The sequence below is a fragment of the Alternaria alternata genome (assembly GCF_001642055.1).
Source record: "Alternaria alternata strain SRC1lrK2f unplaced genomic scaffold CC77scaffold_2, whole genome shotgun sequence".
Classification (NCBI taxonomy): Eukaryota; Fungi; Ascomycota; class Dothideomycetes; order Pleosporales; family Pleosporaceae; genus Alternaria; species Alternaria alternata.
This window is the reverse complement of record NW_017306191.1, coordinates 249,742-267,234: the sequence shown is the minus strand read 5'-3', so window position 1 is coordinate 267,234 and position 17,493 is coordinate 249,742. Positions and strand designations below refer to the sequence as shown.

The window sequence follows — 17,493 nt, the reverse complement described above, 5'->3', positions numbered from 1 at the left end:
CGACTGCTCTAGATAGTGAAGCGGAAATTAGGGTCCTCCAACAACACTTTCTCCCCTCGATCAGCCTTTGCGTTCTCGCTCCTGAACCACAAAGTCAAGACTCCAACCAGCAGAATGACCAAAACATTGCACGCCATACACGCAGCAAACCCCGGTACGTAGGACGGCGCATCTTCCGTCCTGAAAATGAGAGCACCTGCGATGCCGCCAATTCCCCCAATACCTGTCAACGAAGCCGAGCAGAATGCGCGTCGCCACTGCCCACGGATGTTGTTCGCCTGGTAAGCCATGACGCTTGGAATTGCAGAGTTGGTGCCCGATACAGTAATGAATACACCAACGTATTGCGCCCAAGGGTTTGACGCGAAGCCCATGATAGGCAATCCGATGAGCGAAACCAAGCACAAGACCACCAGCACGGGACCACGCGTCTTGTACTTGTCGCTGAACCACGCTGCACCGTACATCAAGAAGCCACTCGCAGCGTACGGAGGTGCACCGAGACATTGACTCATCGCTATGCTGAACTTGAGCTTGGTGGACAAAATGATGGGCAAGAAGAAGGCGAAACCGTACGCGATGGTTGTGACGAAGAGCAGGATGAGTGCGAACGCGTAGATGTACCAGTCCTTTGCTGGCTCCAGGAACTTTTTCCAGGAGAATTTCTCTGCCGTCGCATCGTTTCTATCGGCATTGAGCCGATCGATCACTACGTCAAGCTCGTGGGGTTTGAGAAAGCCCCAGGACGGTTTGGCCTTTTCTTCGTCTGGAAATTTCACAATGAATGTGATGGCGAATAGCGCGACGCCGATTGTAATCACACCTTCCATGATGAAGATCCTGCAGAGCTGTCAGTGACGTGTCAAACGATGCTGATGTGCGCTAGGACTGACCACCGCCATCCACGGATTCCCTGGACACCTTCCATCTGCTGTAGCCCATATGCAAGAATGCCGCTCATTGCCGATGCAATACTACCGACGAAGTAGAAAACGCTGTAGCGCTTCGCGACCTCAACTACCTTTGATCAGCGCTTTGCAGGCAAGACACTTGGACCAAGCCGCATCATGGAGACTCACACTTCGTGTACCAGCATGATAAAAGATAGAGACAACCAGGAAAATATCCACTCTCAAGCAACCCCAGCACCAACCTCAATGGAATTAGACTCTGCCAGTTGTTCGTGAATCCAAACCCAACAATGACCGCGCCCCACGCAACGCAGATACCAGGCAAGAACAGCCGCGGCCCGACTTTGCGGCATACGATGATCATGAACGGCTGGCATAGGACGTATGTGATGAAGAAGCACAGGTTGACAAGGTTGTATCCGTATCCACGGCTCATGCGCAGATCGGAAAGCATGCCAGCTATCGCAGCGTTGCTTACGTTCTTGCGATCCATGAGACTGATACCATACATGGCGCCTAGGGCTGGGATTAGACGCCAGTCGACTCGATGGCGCAGCTTGGCTGCGAGCTTTAGGTCAATGGTGTTGGATGAGGTTGATGGTGTGGCGAGACCCTTTTCGAGGTGCTCGATGTGGTCGGCGGACCCATCTTTGGTGGTGGTATGAGTCATGATGGTCATGGTAATTGGACGACAAGTGACAAGTCAAGAGGGAGTCGAGTGGAAGTTCAGTCTCGTCTAGTACCATCAATCACACCAGGAGACGGCACGTCGTGCAATTATAGACTCCAGAGAGCATCCAGCCTTCGAATGTTAGCATGCAGGTCATACGTTCCGTGCGCATGTACCGCTGCCTCTTTCGAAAGCTACGTCGCATATTCCAAGCATTGTAGTTCATGCTTCAAGCCACCGCCAACCCATAGTCGACGTGTGACAGCAGCAGCACGCTGATGCCAAGTAAGCCATGAGACCTCCAGCAGCGAAATGTTTTCCGTAGACCCACAACCTCTTAAATCCACGAAAGAGAGTTGAACAAATGTGGTAATGATTGCCACAATGTGTAACGTTGTGTGCGAATCTGGGGTAAGCTTGCGGGGAAGATCTTGGTATGTCTTGGGCTGGTCTTGGGAGCGATCGCGAGGAGCGACTCATTTTCTGTACTTGATGTAGATAAGGAGGCCGTTTTCTGCTGCTGTTTCTGGAGTATCGTTGCCTTCCAACGCTTCTGTGTAGATATGTTATAGGACCACTTGGGAAAGGCGCAGGCTGTGGAAATTTCTCGAGCTCCACGGAGGAGTCCACTTGTCGTTGACGTACTTGGTGGCCAATTGCAAGCGACTCTAGTGTTCTTTCTTTGCAGGCCTCGGTCATTGACGTCGTGTAGTATATCCAAGATAGAAGTCAATACTAGGATTTGTGAGACCAGGGCGAATGCTAGTAATTAGAGATGCTGAACAACTGTTCACAGGCCTACAAACGACACCGCTGGCAACAGCGTTCTCGGTGCTCATAGGCGGGCCGCGCCGGTTTAGGGTAGGCCGGAGGACGTTCTCGCATCATTTGCAGATGTCTGATAGGAAGGTTTGTGGGAAGAATTCCTAGGTGCCTGCGCTTAGTTTCAACACTGCGAAATATGCTCAGGTAACGTCAAAGATGCATAGATAGGATTTATGGTTGTGTAAGAATATAAAGGAGAAAGGGCTAAGGACGTGCACGAATCGCAAGGAGACTCCGACCCACCTACTCCACGGTGGCGCATGCTTAATTGTGGCTAAGTGACTGCGCCATAACACTTCGGGCAAATTTTGACTGTGAGGTCCCGCCCCATGACTTTCACTCAACAAACGTCTGCCTCGAACAATGACAGACGAGATGCCTTCGAAATTGCTCTAGGATAAATCCATACGGCAAAACGGCAGGCTAGATGTAGCGGACCCAATGCCCAGCACCTCTTGTTGAATACACTGCCTTGTTTTATGCAGAGATTATTCGAGTTTCGCAGCATAACAATGACGACACCAGCGATGGTCCCCGCGTCCATGTTCGAGCTTCATCCCCGCAAGCTTCACGAACCATGCGCTACAGTCTTGGATCGACGTAACCGGTACGCTAGATCGTTGTCTAACCTCTGACCGTCCTGCGTTCCAGCCTCCGATTTCGCGCGACCTGCCCCTGGTTCATCTCATTTGATCGGCCATGCGACTAGTCGGAACGCATGTGCCGACCATGTACTATGACACTGAATGTTTACGGGAAGAACGCCAAAGTTTGGGTGCTATGATGCAAGCGCCATTGGCAATTACAATCAATACATGAAGGCAGGATGATCTGCTCGGGGGATGTTTTACGAACTGCATTCTCGCATCGCGACGTCCCCTACACGATCGACATCGCCCGCCATGTCTCAACAGCAGGGAAGCCATCGTACCAGCAGCTCTTCGCTGTCTGCTATGGTATCGACGCTGGTTCCATGTTTCGTAGTCGCAGCTGTTCTCGTAGGAGCTTTCTTTGTGCTACGTGCGAAGCAGAAGCGGTTGTATGCGCCGCGAACATATCACGATGCGCTGTTCGAAGAGTATGTACTTCAATGACACCATTACCTGACCAATACTGATATCAGCATAGGGAAAAGACGCCATCAGCAGGCTCGAGTTTCTTCGGATGGACTTCGAAATTTATGCATCTCAGTGACGAATACGTCCTCAACCACCACTCTCTCGATGCCTACCTCTACATGCGCTTCCTGAAAGTACTCACACTGATGGCATTTGTCGGTGCCATCATCACGTGGCCAATACTCTTTCCTGTAAACGCGACTGGTGGCGGTGGAGAGTCGGGCTTGGACATCCTCAGCTTCTCCAACATCGAAAATGACGTGCGATACTTTGCCCATGCGCTTGTGGCCTGGGTTTTCTTCGGCTGGGTCTTGTTTCTTATCGGCAGAGAGATGTTGTATCTTGCCAAGGTTCGAAAGGCCTACCTCTTGTCCACTTGGAATGCGAGTCGAATCTCGCAGCGAACAGTCTTGTTCACCGATGTGCCAGAGAAAGACCTTTCGCTTGAGCGTCTTCACACCATGTTTCCGGAGGTGGCACAGATTTGGCTAGTCCCAGATGTGAAGGACCTAGAAGATGATGTTGAGGAGCTCGAGAAAACGGTACCCAAACTAGAGGCCAGTGAGATTAAGTACATGGCAGCCGTTACCAAACAACAGCAGAAAAAGAGCAACGAGAAGAATGAAACCGACAAAGCATTGCGACCCACACACCGCTTGAAGCCTTTGATTGGGCATAAGGTCGACTCTATCGGCTACTACCGCAACCAGATCAAGGAACTGCTGCCCAAGATCCAGACAGCACAGCAGTCCCACCTCGCTGGCAAGGAGGAACTAGCCAGCGCCATTTTCATCGAGTTCAACACCATGGCAGCTGCCGAAGCTGCCTTCAATGACAACCAGCACCGCAGGCCGACCAGTTTCTCCTCTCGACAGATGGGTGTCTTGCCGGACGAAGTCATCTGGAAGAACCTCAACATGGGGTCCAAAAACAGAATGATCCGACATTTCCTTGCAACCATCGCTATCTCAGCCCTCATCATATTCTGGGCCATTCCTGTGGCACTTGTTGGTATCATCAGCAACGTCAACTATCTCACAGCCAATGTGCCATTCTTAGCCTGGATCGATTCTATTCCGCCTGTTATCCTTGGTGTGGTCACTGGACTTCTGCCAACTGTTCTACTTGCTGTGCTCATGGCATTGGTACCGGTCATTTGTCGCTGTAAGCTAACAGTCTCGAAATTATCCAAACTTCTTGCTGACCCTTATAGTTTTCGCAAAGCTTGCAGGCGCCGTTACGGTCTCGGAAGTCGAACAGCAGTGCCAGATATGGTACTTTGCTTTCCAAGTCATCCAAGTTTTCCTCATCACGACCTTTACCTCCAGCGCCTCAGCAGTGGCTAGCCAGATCGTCAGCAACCCGTCATCGGCCATCACTCTGCTGTCAAAGAATCTTCCCAAAGCTTCCAATTTCTACATCTCTTACTTCATCCTCTATGGACTCGCCAACGCTTCGCGGTATCTCTTCAATCTGATGGGCTTGGTGGGCGTGCTCATCCTGAGCAAGTTTGCAAAGACTCCAAGAAAGAAGTACATGCGCTACGTATCTTTTACTGAGCCATCGTGGGGAGCGGAATATCCTAAATGGACTAACTTGGGTGTCATCGCCCTATCGTACGCGTGTATCGCGCCGCTCGTTTTGGGTTTTGCGACAATTGGAATCGGGTGCATCTACCTTGCGTATCGCTACAACATGATCTACGTTCACGACACCCATATCGACACCAAGGGTGGTTTCTACGCTCGCGCACTTGAGCAACTTATGGTTGGTGTCTATCTTGGAGAGCTCTGTCTTTTAGGTCTTTTCGGAATCGGAATCGGCAACAGCGTCGTTTCTGCTGGTCCTACTGTGCTTCAGGTCGTGTTGATCGTAGCGACCATCATCTTTCACATTATTATGAAGCGCAAGATCAAGAAGATGAATCTGCTCGACGACTCCTACCATCCTAGCCAGCGAAATGATGCCGAAGCCGGAAGTAACTCAGAGGGCAATGGCATGCATCCTGGATACAGCAACGTCGGACGCAATGACAGCAGACAATCTGAATCGGCGCTTGTATCCACCTTCAGCGACGAAGGCCACCAACACGTCGGCGCCGAAGCCGTTGGCATGGCACCTCCCTCCGGCGCACCACAGCAACGATCCATGCTCAAAAAGATATTCTCCTCTCACACTGCTTCCGCGAGCGAAATCTCTTCTTCCCTAACTACGCGCTTCCGCCACCCTGTCCCGGCATACACGAAACAAGACGTTCTTGAGGCTTACCTCCACCCTGCCCTGGCTCAACGCGAAGAAGTCATCTGGCTAGCCAGAGATCAGGCTGGCATTAGCAAGAACCAGGTTTCTGAGCTGACTGAAAGTCTGGGAAGCTACGGTGTTGAAGTTACGGATGAGGGTGCGGTAATGAATGAGAAGGGTAAGGTTGAGTGGGATGACAATAGTGTGAGGCAGGCGCCTCTCTGGGACCACAAGGTTGTGTATTGAGCTTTTCATTTGTTTTTTGTACAATGGGGAATGATGATGATGATGATTATAATGAGTGTGCGACACTAACAATTTGTATTATACCCTCAGCTAATATTGTAATGTACATTCCATACAAAGGCTTCACACCCCAAAACTAAAAGTCGATCTTGAACCCCGAGCGATGACTACACAAAACCTGGGGAACTGGTAATTACCTTCCAATCTAGTGCTGTGCCTGAGAAGCTAGTCAGACACGAAAAGAAGCAAGCCCACTGTATGCATGCCGGACGATCTCCGACACCGCCTAGTGGCCGATTAGTGCCAGCACTTACAATAAACAAAAGCTATGACGTCTTTGAACCAAAGACGTAGAACTTGGGGAATGTGCCAACTTCCAAGGTACCTGAAAGCTAGTGCAGGCAGTATATCAAGGTCGCGTGTAATCATGGTGGTGGTTGAACATTCTTGCTACCCAGCTTTCTATACTTCGGAACCATACACGTAACTTTTCGTCAACTCACAAATCAAACATTATGCCTCGCAACGGAGATGGATCTGGCGACAATGGCCCCATTGAGGGTCACGAGCTACTTCATGGTGCTTCAGGCGATGTATGTGTTTCGGTGTACTGGAAACATAAGTACTCCTGCTTACATGTGACCAACAGAAAACGCTTCAACATACCAAGCATGTAGCACCTATGCCCGAGCAGGAAGCAGGAGACGGTACGAAAACCACACAGGCATATAAGGTCGAACCAAAAGTACTAACCTATTCTAGCCCTTCCCGGCATGGGCGCCGGTGGTGCCGCAGCACCCATCGCCGACGACGCGGAGCAATTCGGCGTCAACGAGCCCAAGAAAGACCCCACCGAAGAAGAGGACGAAGAACCCACCCCAGACCACCTGAAGACCGACACCTCGTCCAAGAGCTCCAAGAAGCGGGACCAACCGCACCACTCAGCTACCTCCCCCGAGCGCTCTCACCTTGACCAAAAGTTCACAAAGCTGGATAAAGACGAGGTTAACATGTCGACTGCTAGCAGTAAAGGGCAGGAGATGGATGCGCGTGCGCAAAGGGTGGCTGACGCGACGGAGAAGAGCAAAGGAGCTGGGGATGAGATTGTGAAGAAACATGGGGGGCATGCTGACGTGGAGGAATTGCACGGCGCGACTAGTTTGGAGCACGGTGATAAGAGCAAAGACGGTGGTAAGGGTAGTGCGACTGGGAAGAAGGGTGGAGAGAGTCAAAGTGGAAATGGAGGTAAGGGAAGTGAAGGTGGTGAACTCAGCCTTGGAGACAAGGTAGCACGGGAACAGGCTAAGAAATTTGGGGCGAACATTGATGCTAAGGATCAATATGATGCTTAGGATCAGTAATAAAGAGTAGATAATAGGGGATACAATTATGAATCAAGATGTAATGTATGCTTCGGGATGCGGTTTTGGTATTCTGGCACGGTTGTGAGCGCAAGCTGTATACCTAGCATCTACGTCCATGGTCGACATTATCAGACTAGAGTGTCAAGCTCACGACGAGCGACATGACCAATCCGGACCAGAACGTCCACGCACGTCCTCCCACCCTCGCAGCACCGCCTTCAAATTCTGGCAACGTACTGTTACTATGTCCACCCGGTGCCGTAGCATTCCCACCACTGCCCGCACGACATTGCGCGATAACCTCTGGGAAAAGCTGCGTAGTATTTGCGTCGACAACAAGGTACTGGCAAATTTCTGCCGAACCATCCAGAACCGCGTCGACCGTCTCTTCAGTACAAGAACTCAAATCCCAGGTGTAGCAGTACGTCAGTCTCTCGCTAGTGAAGGCGTCAAACTGCACATTAGGATCCGGACGGCCGGTGCTCATGTACGTGCTGCTCTCTTGCGTTCCAGCAGTTGACTCAGTTCCAGTTGCAATATCAAGATTGAACAGCGCACGTGAGAAGATCTTGAAAGCGGTTTCTGGCTGGTATGCAGGGATCGCGTGACCAGCTTGGTACGTGCGGATATAACTGAGGTTACCGTACTGACGCACAAGACCCCCAACATAGGAGTCGTTGGTCTGGATCTCAGCATATTGCGCTGACGCGTAGCCCGCAGATCCAGTCCAGTTGATTGCCTTGGCGACAGCGTCACCGCCACCCCAGGGACAAGCAAAGTCCAAGTCTCCGTAGACGAGCGAGACTTTGATACCGTTGTCGAGCAGGAAACCGAGGTCGTCAAGCCAGTTGTCGCGAGGGTAGTCGCCAATGTCGCGGTATGCAGCGGAGGCTTGCGGTGAGCTGCCGGTCCAGTTCAGTGGCACGCCGAGCTCAGCTTGTACCCATTCGCGATTCAAGTAACCTTCGTGGAATGGAGGGGGAAATGGAGGCGGTGACGGGGTGGAGATGTCGTAGTAATCGCGGCCTGCGTACTGGTTGTATGGGGTGACGATGTTGGCGCGACAATAAGTTTCAGCGTCTTCGCAAATCTCGTTGACACCTGCATCGATACCAAGGTTCTCGGGGTCATCTTGCGCCGCAGCGTCACGACAGTTCTGAATGCGCTCGAGACACTCTGGGACTGATTCGACCATGGCGTTGTATGTTGTTTCGTTGACAGCTTCAAACCCGTATCCGTTCCCACGAAAAGCTTGCTCGGGGTAGTAGGGGTACTGAACGTAGCGGTCGACGCATCCTGAGATGAGAAGTAGGGTGTCAAGATGCATGATGTAGCCTTCTTCGCCAAGGGTACCATTCTCGATGCGCTGGTTCTGCTCTTCCCAGAAAGACATCATGGCGGGACCGTAGCGTCCGCCATATGATTGAGCTGCGAGACTGATGCGAGTGTCGTTTGGCAAGTAGTGGGGAAATTCTTGGAACCAGGCTTGCGCAAATTCCCATGCTGCGACGGCACCGTTGACACTACCAAAAGCGGTGTTGTTTGCCTCGCGACTAGGGAAAGTTCCAGTGAGCAAAGTAGTGTTCTGTTCAGGCACGGGTGTAGTCTCGTTGAGAAGTGTGACCTCTCCGGTAACGAGGTCACGAGTGATGTTTTGCAAAGTGTCATAAGAAAAGCCAACCTGAACTGGTTGGTCGAAATAGAGCATGTTCGAAGCCCTGTTCCAGCTCCACTCTGCCGGCCGCGTGGAGTTCGAGTCTGGGTTCGCATAGCATGGTCCATTCTCTTCCAGGATGCCGTACATGGATGAAGACCCGGGGCCTCCATTCAGCCAAATCGTCAGTGGCGCATTTGCAGGATCCTCACGAGCTTCAAAGAACCAGAAGAAGCTGTTGATTGGATAATCCTGCCCTTGTCCCAGGTCTGCAGTTCCCGGAGGCAAGTAGACGTGACCAGAGAAAGACTTCACACCAGGCGTAGTTTCGCAGAGCGAATTCTTGATTTGATCATTAGATTGGCAGAACTGTCATTTTCGGAGATGTACAAACCTCTTTGTAGGTAATCTTTACGCCATCTCCAAAGCGCGATTCTAGCACCTTGAGGCCAACTGGTTCCGCAGGAAATTGAGCCAAAATAGGTGCGGCAGATACCAGCAGCACGGCGGCTGCGGAAGAAATGGTAGGACGCATCGCAAGCTTGTCAACCTTGAAGCTTGGAACTATCGTAGACCATCGAGGTTTATGTACCGACACCAACCGCACTATCGACGCCAATGGCCTCCAAGCTTGACTCCATGTTCGCCAGCCTTGTTATCAGTTTTATTCCGAGTACAACCGGGTATCTTCATGCTACGCATCCTTGGCGATGGCTTGGGGTACCTTCGAAGTGGGCGGGTTGAACTTTGATTGACTACATCGGGAAGGTCGAAGAAGTCGTTGCCAAGTACCAAGTCTCGTTGCGAGCGGGGTGTTGTTGTTGCGTGCGGTAGCGCGAGCCGAGCCTCGTCATCGTGCTGTAGCGACGTGATCCCACGAAAACCATCCATTGCTCGACCTCACCACGAAGGGTAACTCCCAACAGTGATTCAGGAAATAGCGGTGTTGCTGGCTGACCCTTGAGGCTCGAAAGTGGTCGGAACATGCTTGCTCAAAGTATTGCATCTTTAAACTCTCCCTTCGACTAGAAGTAGCTAAAGAATTCATTTCAGAGCCTGTCTATCCATGTGCTCGATATGGGATTGGAGGACAGCTGAACCTATATCGGAATAGATAGTCTTCAGCTTGGACCGCAGGTGGAAAGCTCCAAAACACTTCTTGTGCAAAGTCAGTCCGCCATGGTTCTTAAAGGTATCAGCTGTGACGCTTGCTGGATCCCAACTGGATCTTCGAACACACATTGCCATTTCCCTATAGTCATGTGATTCGAGTGTCAAAATTTGAGCAGAAGAAGCCAGATCGTAGAGCTTCTGGATGCTGAAGGGGGTTTCAGAAGCCGTGCGCCGTGCTGGATAGAGATCGTTCTCCAGGAGAAAAGAGATGAAAGAACCCAAAACCGTGGCTCGGCACTTGGGCTCCCATGATTCGTCGACTTGACAAACAAAAACATGTATGATATCGTCCAAGATATCATACAAGATATCCAGCATGGCCGAAATCGTTGTTTCCCGGATTTCCATCATGCGTGCTTGGACACTGGTTAGCATGTGTTCGTATTTGTCTCGTTGAGATGGTGTTGAATCATACCAAGAAGTCCTGGCGGCATATACTTCGGAAGTTTCTGGCCATCGTCCATAATGGCATTCCCGTCCTCATCTAGTCCAATCTTCTTCACTATGAACCGGGTAAGACGTTGGAAGCTGTCTTTGTACCCAAAGGTCCAAGCAACGTAGAACCAGGCAGGGTCGCATCGCTCTCCAGCGTCCGTGTCAGGATAATGGCATTGGGCCCAGCCGTAAAGGTCCAAGAATGGCCGAACTAGCTTTACAATATCGTATCTGGCGCACACGACTGCGAGTTCAAGCAGGGCGTCGATAGTAAGCCCATCCTTCCGAGGTATTTCATGAAAGCGCAGATGAGCTATCCGAAGTGCAATGTACAATGCATCTACTTCATCATCCCGTAGAGGTACCTCAATAGCTCCGTTTGCTTTCCGGTGTCTTTCGAACATGTCTTTCCATACCGGGCTGGCCAGGGTCATAGCCGTCGAAGACACCTGGACCGGCTGAAGAGCAGCTGAATCCGTACCGACCAATAGTGTGGCGTCACCACTATCGTCCAGAACAATCGTCGGCTGCAACTCCGAAATATCGATATGTCTGTCTTCCACAGATACAGCTATATCTTCCGATGTGTCGACCGTGCACTGTACTGCAGGTGCGGGTGTTCTCTCAGGGGTAGGACGCGCCCGGGAAAGGAAGCTAGACCACATGATCCAGCCTCGCGCTTGCGCAGCCGAATTTGTTGATTCCGTGGTGGCCAAGGTGACGTCTGCACCTGTGTGATTTCAGTTGAAGTGTGAGTGTGGCAAGCTGGCTGCGCGTACAATGATGTGCACGCGTCGGTGCGCCCTTGGACGCGTCGGAGCTCGCGAGGCTAAAAGACGCTACAGTAGCGCGAAGAAGTTTCAGATGTTCGTTTTGCGAGCGCAAACAAATGAAGAACCGACAACACAGATGACGATTACGCCCAACCGGGCTCCGAATCTACTTTCGCGCAATGCCACCGTAATGGAGGCGATGAGATCAATGCCAACCTTGCAGGAGTCAGCCTCGCCGAGTCGCAGCCGAAGTCTCATGCTTCCATAACAGGGCTCAACCCATACACGTACCCCGGATGACAGCATGCACGGCACGGTACGACCTGCGTACCACCGTGCTCGTGCAACCCAGCCTCATCGCTATGCGACGACAGCCTTCCAACACAATACCTCACAGCTTGCATGAGGATTCCGCTCGATCACGCTTGGAGCCGGCTTTGGCATGACCCTTCAGCGTGAACCGACCTGCAAAACGACGCAAGCCACAATTCTACTTGCACGCGTTTGACTTTGTGACAGCTTTGCAGCAGTGAATTTGGACAGAGACTACGGGCGGGGATCTCCGCGGTCAACAGGCACTACTTTTACGGGACACTGAACGGATGCAGCTTACTGCAGCATATCGGCAGACTGGCCACCGTTTCTTGATGCAACATATTACACAACGATAGTCTCTGGCGGAATGCAGGATGATTATCGTTGACCGCCTCACCGCATTGTTGACAACGAATCGTCAAGGAACACGCTCACGCCAGGGCGATGTTATCACGCTGTTTTACCCGTGCACTGGATTGTTCTGGCAAAGCGAAAGGTATGTGATCAAGCCACTGACACCTTTTAAAGCTGGGAGTGTGACAGAAATGGATAATCGCGCTTGTATGAATCTGATATGCATCACCCTTTACTCAAGACGTCGACGCCAGATGACTCGGAGTTGAGACTATTGCGTACGCATCGCACATCCCACCTCCGTGTCCTGCAAGCAAATCTGTTTTCACATCTAGAGTCTTCTATGCATAGAACGCTCGATACAGCATCGTGTCCATGTCCTGTGTGGATTTCAACAGCACGGGGAAGCACATTAAAGAGGCGCAATACCTTGGGCAGCATATGGCAAGCCGAAGACGGAGACGCGGGTCCCTTCCGAAAAAGATTCGTCATCGTGTTGGCAAGACCCAAACAAGAAGGATCACATGTCGTCTGCCACCTTTGTCTCATGCTTGAGGAGCTCTGATGACCGCATTTATCCGTTGTGTCAGAACGACTCACATCCGAAAGAACCCTTCGTATGTGAGAAAGAGTTGGCGGCAGATACATATCGTCTTTTGAATTGTCGATCGGAACATGGCGTCACGAATGCATTGTCGATCAAGTCCCACTATTTCCTCAAATAGTACTCTGTACACGGTTACACGGTACATATCTACGACAATAAAAGAGAGGTCGTGATATGACTGCGTCTCGAAACCGATGCAAACCATGTTGCATCGAGAGGCGGATGAACCGGAACGAGTCAGAGTCTTGGGCTTCATTAGCAAGGACCTGGTGACCGTGCACGATGATCTCCTCATGTTTGGAATGCTCGAAGCGAAACTTTATCATCGTGCCGTCGAATCATGATGAGTTTCAAGCATCCGGAGTTGAGAAGATGCATCAGCCTTGTTCAAAACTGCAACAGATTCATTGCAATTGACGAATGGGACCAGCAGTATTTCCTCCAGACGAGCGGTATCCAAGATCTGGTTCAGCTACATAATTCTACGAGCGCCAGCCGGTGGCTTAGCTTCCGCTCTGGCCTGACCAGTTTCTCGGGTCTCATACCTCATAGTGATCATAGCTGCGGTCTAGCGCAGCCCCATAGCATTTGATACGATGCACTTGACGTCGCCACGAGTGGTACCCAATCGGCACAGGCACATGGTTGATGTCCATGCCGGTAGCCTAGCGAGCTTGATCAGCGCATCACACCGTCCAGTAACAGTTGAACCGACATATCGGACACATTCTACGCCACAAAAAGCTTCCACGAGTATGGCCATAGCGTCCTAGTCATAGAGCATGCATTCGATTGCATTGGTTGTAACTCCTGCCGCCGGAAATGGCGAAAACCCGCTTCCATCCACTGTCCTTTCTGCATGCCTGCCAATACGATTCACAAAGCTCGAATGCCTACTAACCAACGTCCCCCATAATGCTCGGAAACCAACGAAAACGTCAATACCAACGTCATAATAGCTCATACCGGCAGTACCCTGTCACATGAGCCGAGATGCAAGGACGTTGAGCTAACCGCAAAGCAGTGAACGTGGGAGCCCTGACTTTTAGACGTTCGGTACCAGTCGATGGCTTCAGCTTTCGAGTCCCCATTCAAACCCCCACCAATCGTCGAATGCATCTCTGGATCTCATTGTCTCGGCATCGGCAAGAAAATCCACAATACAGACCGGGTTTGTGCTGACTGTCTTCAACGACACGATCCACAGCAACTGCGCGTGTGGACTAACCCAAACACTGCTGCCTCACTACTTGTCGACGAAGAAGCTACTCGCAAACAAGTCTTGAAACGCAACATCGAAGCTCGCGGTCGTTATCTCTGTGCCTTTGAAGATCCGGATTTTCAACACTGTAGGTGGCGACTATACGACTTGAATCTTCGCGGCACACGACTGGACTGTCCATCTGTCCGCAAAAAAGGTGCTGCCTGTTCCAGGTGCTGGAGAAGACGTCTACGGAAGATCAGAATCGCACAGTACTTCACGCCGACTGGGCTATGTCATGAAGAAGCGAACAAGTTGGTGATAAGGTCGGCAGGTTCGGAGGAGGGTAGTGAGGGGTCAGACGATGACGTGGAAGGCTACAACACAATAACGAGTTGAAGCTGCACCAGGGAAAGAACTGGTGAGTTGAATCCTGCAGAGTACCGGCGTCGCTAACGCATAAAGTGTACTGCTATACAGCCTGCTTGTCATGCTAGCACCACCTCCAAAGCCTCACTGCGCGTTCGGTACTGCTTGCGGCTCACGTCCGGGAGGACAAGATCAAGGACCAGATATATGTTCTTGGTGTAAGAACATGAGCTTCGATGCCTTGTATAAGCAAGCCGAAGCACACTCGAACACACGATTGCTCAAGCATCTTATCGACATGTACATGCACCAGCTTGAGCGCGACAGCTCCGAACGCATCAGAAAAGGCTGGGCCTGTCTTTGCGCCTGTAAAGACCCAGAGTATCGCTTCTCAGCATGGCGTTGCGACTTCAATCCCCAGGACTCCCGCCTCTGCGGTACTGTGCGCCATCGTGGCCAGCTATGCGCGCGATGCTACCGCAAAGCACAAGAGCAGGCCTCCCCATGGCTTGTCGAATTCGACGGCGACCGATTTGGGTTTCCATGCGTGTTTGAAGACCCACGACTAAGAAGGCCCGTTGACAGCAATTGGAAGATCGGACCTAGGAACCAGCATGGCGAGCCCGACCCAAGCTGGGAAAAGGACCCAAGGAGAGACGGACGCTGCGAAAGAACAAGATTCAAAAACCAGCTTTGCCAAAGATGTTTTAATCGCATGTGCGAGATTCGTGGGTTCGGCCGGTACTTCGATACGGAGTGGGGCATACTCCGTGGCAACTACGGTGTATGATCGAGACACCGCCATCAACGGCATGATTTGGATGCCATGATCTATTGGTCACTTCTGCTACGTTAACCCTAGACCATCGACCAGGCTACGCTCCTGTCCCCGACCCAACGCATACGCTCATCGACTACGAAGGACCACGATCATCTCCGGACACGCGGCTTCATTGGACACGCAAGCAGCTTTCCACAAGCTCACTGCCCCGTCATAGAGACAGCGAAAGACATGGGCGCTCGAGAGCTCTGCCGCGATAACTCCAGAAGGCATGCAGACGAAGCCAGGAAGAGAAAAAACAAATTGGGCGGGGAAGCCTACTTCGTATGTATGATTAGCGCCGAGGAAAAAGCATTGGTGACTAGACGCACATCCGTAGCTTCCATACTTTCCAGAATGGGCCTAACGGCAATATGTGGCGCACAACAACATTCATTCTAACAGGACCACCTGGTTCTTGTCGTAACAGCGACAGAAGCTCTGGATGCGCAGCAAGGGACTAATCATCTCATCGCTCTGGGGGTAGCGTGCAACTACCCGGATGGGTCAAAGTTCGAAAGAACAACTTCTTCGAAGAAAGGCTAGTGGCAATTTCTAGACTTGCATACGTATTGCAAAGCAGAGAGCTGCGCCCGGAAACTCCCATGCCGCTCACGTTGGGAAGTTACAGTAGTTGGCCTGGAACGTCGCCGAACTGACGAATGTGGAAGAAGACCGACGTGGCGACATCGGAAGGTTCGATTCGAGGGCTCAGAGTTCTTTTTGCAGTTTCGAAATCAGCCAGTAAGCATAGGGCAGGGTTGTTGGCGGGCTGATGGCATAGGATAGGATGGGATGGGAGACGTGTCTGGCGGTGACAGGGCTACATGTATAGTCCTGGTAGGGCTAACGGCATCCACAGCAATGACTTTTACCAGCATGATAAACCGGCAGTAATCACAGATACAAACCGCTTCATGTTTGCGATGGCTCTCATTTGGAAGCGGCTTGCGTACGGGTGTCATTTAGATTGCTGAAGGAGCTGTCATGTTGTCATCGCAAACCGTGGTAGTTAGCAACAACCCCGAAAGCTAGCCCGCTGTGTATCTATCTACACAAATATAGGTAGTATTTCAACACCATGTTTTGTGTCACATCCTTCACTCGTCGTGTTGTCTGCTTTGAGATGGAAGACACTCTACCTAATCGGATTGCGAGAAGGGTAAACTAATTAGCCGCTTGTACGAGTGGACCACTATCCAGAGTGTGGCAGTGTGTCAGATAATTAAATCTCACCGTGGCCTCTCCGTCAGACCTTCTTGCCTCTCGTCTCCAACAATCGCCACGATCGTCCTAACAACTCATCATTAAGACATGATACAGATTCAACGCGAGCATGAATTAGATCAAGGGAGATTTGAAGGCGGTCCCATTCAGAACGTGGGCAAGCCCATAGGTCTGATCAGGAAGAAGGATAACAAACAGCTTTACGCGATGCGAAGAGTCAAACGAACGGAACTTTTCGTTTTATTCCCTACAGCAAAGTACATCTACCATCCATTCATCGCCCACCTCGCGTTCACCGAAGAAATCCTTAATAACCTGTGCCTTTATTCTCCTTGCATTAGCGGTGGATACCTATTAAACCATGTACAGAAAGTCCGGCAATTTGATGCCGACACGAGCAGACTCTATGCCGCCGAGATCGTTTGCGGCTTGGAGTACCTGCATTCTCTGGATGTGTGCTGTTGGCTCAAAGCGGGAAACATTATGCTTGACTCGTTGGGTCACATCACACCATGTGGCTTTGGACTCTTTCGACAACGTGACGGCATGCATACAGACTGGAAAAGGCCAGAGTATCCTGCACTAGAGGTACTCACAGATGACAAGTACAGCAAGGCCGCTGATTGGTGGACGCTCGGTGTAGTCCTATATGAGATGCTGACGGGCTTGCCGCCGTTCTATAGTAACGTGTTGGGAAACATCCGCGACAACATCATTTCAAAGCCGCTGCACCTTCCCAGGTCAATGCACGCAAACGCCAAGAACATTATATCTCGTCTACTTGATCGGAATCCTGATCAACGATTGGGTGCCAATATCAACGGAGCGTCTGAGGTGAGACAGCATGCCTTTTTCAAGAATCTCGATTGGCAGGAGGTAATCGAGCGAAAGACGGAACCCTCGTTCGGACCTGGCCATCATGCGGGAGCTTTTGAATCTTATGGCGTCGATTATCCCCACACTGTCGGACTTGGACAACTTGAGGAACCACCCAACACTGAAATGGTCTTGGGCTTTGGTGCACATAGTGTTTCCGAGCCTGGAATCAACGCGATAGATGTAAGAACAGGAGCCAGCATGTTTGGAAGCATCGAAGAGAACGCCAATACACCTATAGTCACGGACGAGAATATGAATCTCGGCACAGTCGAACAATTACGCACGGCACTTGAAGTTGCGTTGCAGTCCGA

At 51.2% G+C, this 17,493-nt stretch overlaps 7 protein-coding genes across 7 annotated transcripts; 4 read left to right on the top strand and 3 right to left on the bottom strand.

Annotated features, from left to right (window-relative positions):
• Nucleotides 1-8: 8 nt before the first annotated feature.
• Nucleotides 9-1,581, bottom strand: CC77DRAFT_926162 (MFS general substrate transporter; the record flags this gene model as incomplete). Its single annotated transcript, XM_018533902.1, has 3 exons — nucleotides 9-840; nucleotides 890-956; nucleotides 1,080-1,581. 3 exons carry the CDS (start codon nucleotides 1,579-1,581, stop codon nucleotides 9-11), a joined length of 1,401 nt encoding a protein of 466 aa, XP_018390420.1.
• Nucleotides 1,582-2,768: 1,187 nt separating this feature from the next.
• On the top strand, nucleotides 2,769-6,106 carry CC77DRAFT_980003 (DUF221-domain-containing protein). Its single transcript, XM_018536046.1, has 3 exons — nucleotides 2,769-3,484; nucleotides 3,535-4,688; nucleotides 4,738-6,106. The coding sequence occupies exons 1-3, from the start codon at nucleotides 3,249-3,251 to the stop codon at nucleotides 6,009-6,011; spliced, it is 2,664 nt and encodes an 887-aa protein (XP_018390419.1). The 5' UTR covers nucleotides 2,769-3,248; the 3' UTR covers nucleotides 6,012-6,106.
• Nucleotides 6,107-6,425: 319 nt separating this feature from the next.
• Nucleotides 6,426-7,414, top strand: CC77DRAFT_1046369 (hypothetical protein). Its single transcript, XM_018527442.1, has 3 exons — nucleotides 6,426-6,604; nucleotides 6,661-6,718; nucleotides 6,774-7,414. Exons 1-3 carry the CDS (start codon nucleotides 6,527-6,529, stop codon nucleotides 7,361-7,363), a joined length of 726 nt encoding a protein of 241 aa, XP_018390418.1. The 5' UTR covers nucleotides 6,426-6,526; the 3' UTR covers nucleotides 7,364-7,414.
• A 94-nt stretch (nucleotides 7,415-7,508) lies between these two features.
• On the bottom strand, nucleotides 7,509-9,576 carry CC77DRAFT_1046368 (carboxypeptidase-like protein S1; the record flags this gene model as incomplete). The annotated part of the gene is made up of 2 exons (XM_018527441.1): nucleotides 9,424-9,576; nucleotides 7,509-9,371 (listed from the first exon to the last, which is right to left on the bottom strand). Exons 1-2 carry the CDS (start codon nucleotides 9,562-9,564, stop codon nucleotides 7,509-7,511), a joined length of 2,004 nt encoding a protein of 667 aa, XP_018390417.1. The 5' UTR covers nucleotides 9,565-9,576.
• Nucleotides 9,577-9,818: 242 nt separating this feature from the next.
• On the bottom strand, nucleotides 9,819-11,797 carry CC77DRAFT_296664 (hypothetical protein). The gene is made up of 3 exons (XM_018531102.1): nucleotides 11,417-11,797; nucleotides 10,618-11,361; nucleotides 9,819-10,558 (listed from the first exon to the last, which is right to left on the bottom strand). Exons 2-3 carry the CDS (start codon nucleotides 11,300-11,302, stop codon nucleotides 10,074-10,076), a joined length of 1,170 nt encoding a protein of 389 aa, XP_018390416.1. The 5' UTR covers nucleotides 11,303-11,361; nucleotides 11,417-11,797; the 3' UTR covers nucleotides 9,819-10,073.
• Nucleotides 11,798-13,752: 1,955 nt separating this feature from the next.
• Nucleotides 13,753-15,046, top strand: CC77DRAFT_926574 (hypothetical protein; the record flags this gene model as incomplete). The annotated part of the gene is made up of 2 exons (XM_018533937.1): nucleotides 13,753-14,120; nucleotides 14,353-15,046. 2 exons carry the CDS (start codon nucleotides 13,753-13,755, stop codon nucleotides 15,044-15,046), a joined length of 1,062 nt encoding a protein of 353 aa, XP_018390415.1.
• Nucleotides 15,047-16,510: 1,464 nt separating this feature from the next.
• CC77DRAFT_926615 (kinase-like protein) lies at nucleotides 16,511-17,266 on the top strand (the record flags this gene model as incomplete). Its single annotated transcript, XM_018533942.1, has 1 exon — nucleotides 16,511-17,266. A coding segment is annotated over one exon (756 nt), but the record flags the coding sequence as incomplete, so codon positions are not given.
• Nucleotides 17,267-17,493: the final 227 nt, after the last annotated feature.